Source organism: Eschscholzia californica, unplaced genomic scaffold (assembly GCF_041429995.1).
Source record: "Eschscholzia californica isolate CP2 unplaced genomic scaffold, dmEscCali1.0.p SCAF_2, whole genome shotgun sequence".
NCBI lineage: Eukaryota > Viridiplantae > Streptophyta > Magnoliopsida > Ranunculales > Papaveraceae > Eschscholzia > Eschscholzia californica.
Window position 1 is genome coordinate 60,719,827 of NW_028238309.1, and position 6,355 is coordinate 60,726,181.

At 35.1% G+C, this 6,355-nt stretch overlaps 1 protein-coding gene across 7 annotated transcripts; it reads right to left on the bottom strand.

Annotated features, from left to right (window-relative positions):
- Positions 1-1,651: 1,651 nt before the first annotated feature.
- LOC147559849 (putative WD repeat-containing protein C2A9.03) lies at positions 1,652-5,759 on the bottom strand. Of its 7 annotated transcripts, none has more exons than XM_086661803.1 (10): positions 5,538-5,759; positions 5,140-5,371; positions 4,813-4,983; positions 4,517-4,603; positions 3,441-3,575; positions 3,039-3,149; positions 2,818-2,909; positions 2,637-2,742; positions 2,446-2,532; positions 1,652-2,192 (listed from the first exon to the last, which is right to left on the bottom strand). In XM_086661803.1, exons 2-10 carry the CDS (start codon positions 5,242-5,244, stop codon positions 1,794-1,796), a joined length of 1,293 nt encoding a protein of 430 aa, XP_086517929.1. In that variant the 5' UTR covers positions 5,245-5,371; positions 5,538-5,759; the 3' UTR covers positions 1,652-1,793. The 7 variants fall into 7 exon arrangements, with proteins under 7 accessions (XP_086517929.1, XP_086517930.1, XP_086517928.1 ...); XM_086661804.1 differs by having other exon boundaries at positions 4,813-4,980; positions 5,480-5,751; XM_086661802.1 differs by having other exon boundaries at positions 5,480-5,751.
- Between the last annotated feature and the right edge of the window lie 596 nt (positions 5,760-6,355).

Sequence of the window (6,355 nt, forward strand, 5' to 3'; positions counted from 1 at the left end):
TAAGCAAAAATTCCTTCCTGGTCTCTCATTAATTTGTCCCTCTAATCAATTCCTCCACGAAATTGTTGTTTTTTTATAGTCTTCATCACTCATTGGTGCTTTTCTTGCTTCTGGCCAAAGAGAACCGTGTGACTGTTCTCGATTACCACATACGCTAAAACCCAAGTAAACCTAAACTCATGATTGGAAGGTATACTCTAAAATACAAGCGAAAGGAAAGTTAGACCATATATGCTATGGCATCAAAAATAGTTGATACATTCTTTTATACACAATTTACTCCATTAATATGTTATTGAAACTCATTAGCCTATTCTTGAACTTCTGTAGATGTAACTTACAGTTAGAATTAAATTCATATGATACTTGAGCATAAATTCCTGCAGTTAAATGTGAAAGTAAGCGTGAAACCAACATAGTTCAAAGAATATGTCAAATTCAAGTAATATAGTACTTGCTAATCGAAATTTATTGATTTTCTTAGTAACAACTAATTCCATAGGTTTGTTGTTGTGGTTTTCGTGTGATTTTTCTTATGTGTTTCTTTGAATTAGTTGGAACAGAAATATATTCAAGTAATATAGTTTATTTAAGTATGTTAATGCAAAAGATGTCCCAATTAATGGAGAACCCTAAAAAGTAAATATATATATATATATATATATATGTATACACACGTATAATCTTAACCCTCGTATGGGCGTGTTGCCCAATCATTACTTTCCCTCTTCAGCGCATCGTGTTGTGGTACGCCGTACGTATTAACGTCAAACTTCTTGGTTTTGTCACCTAGAAACGTTTGATTTCCAAATTCTTCTGGTAAGAATAATGCTTTGTAATTTCTACCTATTTTAGTCTTTGTCCGACTCTCTATGCATATGATGTTCAAAAACTCATATTTTACATAAGAGAATGTGAAAGTACTTGCTTCGCTTGGAGGCTAGATATAGTTTACACAGAAACATGTTACAGATCTTAGTACTATGGGCTAATCCCATGGTTTGTCTCAAATACTTAATAGGTTGTTTACTGTGTTACTGTTGGTGAAGTCAATCTTTCTCATTTTTGGTTGAAATTCCCGTTTTTTTAGGAGGGTCGTAAAGAGGTAGGACCTATGTTGTATATCTTTGTATTCAGATTTCGGGATGGAATGGAAAGAGTGAGAGAAGGTAGAAGATAGTTGTTGTATATCTTTGTGTTCCAAGTTGGCTGAAACCGTTTTGTGTCCGAAGCTGTGGTATACGTGTTTGATGAAAGGAGCACTCTTCAATATGTTTAGTAAGTGAAAGTTATTGTTGCTTCATGAATCATCCTCGACAACATCAAAGACTTAACTCCAGTTATTGTTGCTTCATTAGGATGTATTTCAGTGCAAAGGATGAAGGAGAGATGATGTCCATTATAGATGATTTGCTATCTGAACTTGGTCACTGTTAACATTAAACATCGTATGTTTTTTCCAAATGTTACATATCGATAGTAATTTTTGTATATTTTGCATCATTATGTTGGTCGAACTACGAATATGTGCATCACTAAAATTCGCATGCATTATATATCAATGTCGAGTAATCTTTGTGATGAGTGTATGTCAGGTCCCAACAAAAAAATTGAGCATGATCCGGATACAATTTCATTATTCTAATTCAAATTTTTAGGAATAAACCTGTTATAAATTATATTAGTTTTTAAGTTTCATATTTTTGTTCAAGTCAGCAGTGTACGTGCCGGAGGCACGGGTCATACCTAGTTATATAATAAGATACAAACTTCCGCTTGGAAACACATATAACTTATTCAAAAAGTTGTTTTCTGTTATACTGAAGCAAGCTTGCATACGTCCGACTCCATATAACACCTATGAAGAGCGATTCATCGTCAGGACTGAAAGATACTCCAGAAATTTCTCCAAAGAAATCAATCTCTTGCCGCTTTTTGTAATCCAACTTGGTGCTGTAAACATGGACAAAATCTGCAGATTCTGCTACTGCCATGAACTGACCGTCCGAAGAAAAACGGATTGATCTAGCTGCACCTAAATTACCCTTAAGAACTGCGACGGGTGATGATAAGTTTCTAAGATCCCATACTCGGCATGTTTTGTCCTGATTTCCTGTTGCAAAGATTCGTCCGTCTGGGTGCCATGCCGAAGCAAATGAATAATCTTGATGACCTACCAAGGAGGAAACTGCCTGCAATTATTGAAATAATTCTAAGGTTACTAGTGAAGAATGAAGATGACAACTTCTTGGTGCACAAACAGGAATTTTTCTTTACATGTTTTGCCTCAAAAATAAAACTCTAGTTCGCATTACAAGGTTGAGTCCAGTAGTTCATAAATATACCACTGTGGTACTCTTCATTCGATGGAATTGCCCATGTTGTAGGCACATGTTGATATGATATACCTAGTAATCATATATTACAACTAGATTGCAGATATACCTTTCCACTTTGTGAATCCACGAGCAACCCATCGAGGTGATCTCCTACTACAGTAATTAGCTTAGCATCTGGACTCATTGAAGTGTGCTGCAACATATTTAGGTGGTATTAAATTAGCCAATCCAAATAAAAAAGAACCCGGGAAAATAAAAGCTTCGGGAAAATGAGAAGACTATTTCGATAATACTTACATTTACTGGCCAGGGGAAACGGAAGTAATTCAGAGGCTGAAATTTCTCCACATCAAATATTCGAATACCACAATCGTTAATGGATGCCATGAATTGGAGTCCACCACTGAAAAACAGTTAAAGATTAAACTATCTTCCTCCAACATAAACATAATATCATACAGCAAATTTTGACAAATACCTCAAGCCATTGTAGATATCAATGCAATTGGTGATTGAGTTATCGTCATATGTTGTTCTCGTACAAAAGCTAACTCCCTCTCGATCCAAACGCTACAACATCGCATGTAAACATTTAGAAGTTTTTTTCAGATAAACAAAACTCTGAACTTGATAAAAGTAAGGCATAAGAACTCTTCGTAAAAACTTATCGAGTAAACGAAAACTGAAGATCAAACTCACCTTACAAGTAAGTTCTCCCTGGAAACCCCCTGCAACCAGCAATTTATCCTTAACTGCAAGGGTACTGATCTGAGTTTGAGTAAAACCTTCTAACAAGCTTCCTGTGTGTTTCTAGATAACCGAACAACAAAACATTCAGCTTTGGAAGCATCAAATATAGGCAATAGTGTCCACGCAGTGGTTCAACATGAAGAAACAATCTAAAAAAAGGACAGAAGAAAGACAAAATGGTAACCATCTCCCATATATCTTTTGTTGCATTCACACTAATCAATGATACTTGAAGGCATATAAATTATTTCACAATTTCGAAGATAAATAAGGTTTAAATTTTTCATTAATATTTCAGTGATCCTGCTAATAAACAATAAGAATCTAGAGTGAAAAGTCATAGATTGTAACCTCGCTGGGTGCCACATGTCCTGAAAAGTTCAAAACCTCGGACAAATTGCAAGATAACGGGGACCAGTGAATAACAGAGTTGTTAGACATGAGATAGACATCATGTTTTGAGGTAGCCCAAACCAAGTTCCTCAACTGCAGTGACAAAGAAAGAAAAACCTCCAGCTCAGTACAACATAAGCATATGCAACCAAAATCTTTTTATGTCATAATGCATCATTTAGAAAGAACTACATGCTTATAAGTTATATGTATAGAAAAAGTAACATCGTCATCCACGGTATCCTCAAGAGTCAAGATGCATCACCAGGTTAAAACTTATGCACCAAGGTCGTGCGCATTTAAATGATGTCACAAGCTATACGGAAACCTCAATCTCACAGAAGTCACAACCCAAAACGGAAAATCAAACCATATCGCCAAGCTAGGTACTGAAAACTTTAGTAAGCAAGAGAAGAGAAATGTAGACAACTAGGCATAGTCTTAGAGGCATTTGAGGATGCAATAGTTCACTCATCTAAAGCAAACAAGGGTTGCCCAAAAAATATCGAAAGCAAATAATGTATTATAAATGACCTAAAGCAATTGATGTATGGATACATTTAAAATAAGTGACTCATCAAAAATTAGTAAATCCGGAGAGAGTGGTAGAGTGAACACATGTTATTTAGATAAATAATCATCAAACTGATGATACAATGGGGTAACGAATCCCGACAGAAGTTGATAGCAAAGATAAATAGATTCAGATAAACACGAGGGTGTGTTAAGTATACATGTTATTTCGATAAACAATAATTGCCGAGGAAAACGAATGCCAGCTGAAGGGATAGTGAAAATAAATAGACTCAAACGAACATTTGTGACATTTGTCAAGACCAAATATGTTATTCCAGGACACATAATAAAAAGTGCCAAATGCATAAACTCAAAAGCTCAATAGAAGCCTAATAGGTAAAAGACACAGATGACAGACAACAACATATAAAGGTCGGAATTCAAGTATACTGAAACATCTTATGAGATCTGCCTGCGGCTGCACAGTATATTGTTTTGTAGATTATGTGTATATCAACCTGGAAATGAAGAATTGTGGGCTTCACCGATCTTGTATTGTGCTGAAACGCGTAATAGTTACCTCCCTTTTCCATTTGCTTATACTCCTGTTAAAACCACACAAAAAAAAACTAATAAATCAATCATTGAATAGAAGTGCTGCTAATTTAACTTCTAGATAGTTAATAATGCAATCAAAATTCCAAAAATAAACCCACCTAGAAGAATCTAATCCTACCTAATCCATATGAAACACCAACTACAGACATGTATATCATTAAAAAAATAGTGTAGAATCTGTGGGTTAGTATCAAACCTTGTCAATGATTTCACCAGATGAAGGTATACTCTCATAATTCTTGTACTGTTCCATACTAGTTTTTCTATACTCTTCCCTTGTTATACTCAATCTATCCCATGGGATTCCCTGGATATCTCTACCCCTGCTCGCTTCTGCCGCAGTTGTATCTACTACCTTTCTCCACTGCTAAAGAAATTAAAATCACAACCAAGACAAAAATTACCACCAAATTAAACATTTTGTTACCAATCAATTCCATAGCTTTACCTAAATGTTAATAATATTATATCAGTTTTAAATTAAAATGATCAAAATCGAATCAAAACCCATCAATCTTCAGACCCTTAAAAACCAATCGGAGTCATCAACTTCTTCTTCTTCATCATCACAATCTGTACTATAGAAATCTTCATCCACAACATTAGCCATCTCTCCTTCATCAGCCATTTAATCAAACTATTTGTCCCTTAACTTAAATACAATAGTTTGCCCTAATTAAACCCATTCCTCTTCCAACTTCAAATTAACAGAACATCTCTCTTTAATTTCTCAACCTACAATAACGGATCGATTTCTGTACAAACATAAGAAAAAACAGACATTAAATCGATTACAAATAACAAAAGACAACTGAATCATAAACCCAAGAACAAAAAAAATCGAAAAATTAAACAAATATTACCTTAAAATCGAGTTTGATTTCTAAGATTTGATAAAAAAGAATTCTATTTCAGACTTACAAGTTATAAGATCTTCATTTCTTCTAATTCTTATAAAAAAAGAATCTTTCTTTCACCCTCTAAGCTTATCTCTCTCTAGGTTTTCACTTTTGAGTTTCTCTCTCTACAAATTATTCCTTATTACCATAAAGTTGGGGATTTGTGGACACGAAGATGATGATTAAAGCAGACAAAGAAGAAAGAAGGTTTTTAGGCCAAGACCCATTTATTTAGTAATCCAATATTAAATTTTGCACTATAAAATCCAAAGTGAAATTTTAAAAGGCCCCCCGTTTTTGTTAAAAGGCCTCCCCGCTAAAAGCGCCCCTCATTATAACTCATTTGATTATAGGGCCCCCTCTGCAAAGGAGCACCCCCCTCTTCTATATTTGACCTAACGGCAAAGTTAACGCCGTTAGGTCAAACTTAACCCAAGACCAAAATTGACCCTATCTCCTTCCCAAGTCCCAACCAGTTTCATCCCTTCTCTCTTTCTATCTCCCGCCTTCTCTCTCTCTCTCTCTCGTGCTCTAGGTCTCTCTCGTGCTCCAGGTCTCTCGCCCTCTCTCTCATTCTTCACCATTGTACCAACGGTTAGTATATCTCTCTCTCTCCTTATATCTTTCTCTCTCTCTCTCTCTCTCTCTCTCTCTCTCTCTCTCTGTATATATGTCTCTAGATTTGAGTTCTGAATTTAGGGTTTTTATTGAAATTTGTTGAAGGAGGGATAGTTTCATAATACATATGGTTCTGTTATTTCTGATGTTGATTTAGGGAAAGTTTGATTTTTACATACCCAATAGTATAGTTAGTTTATATTAGTAATAGGGTTTGATTGG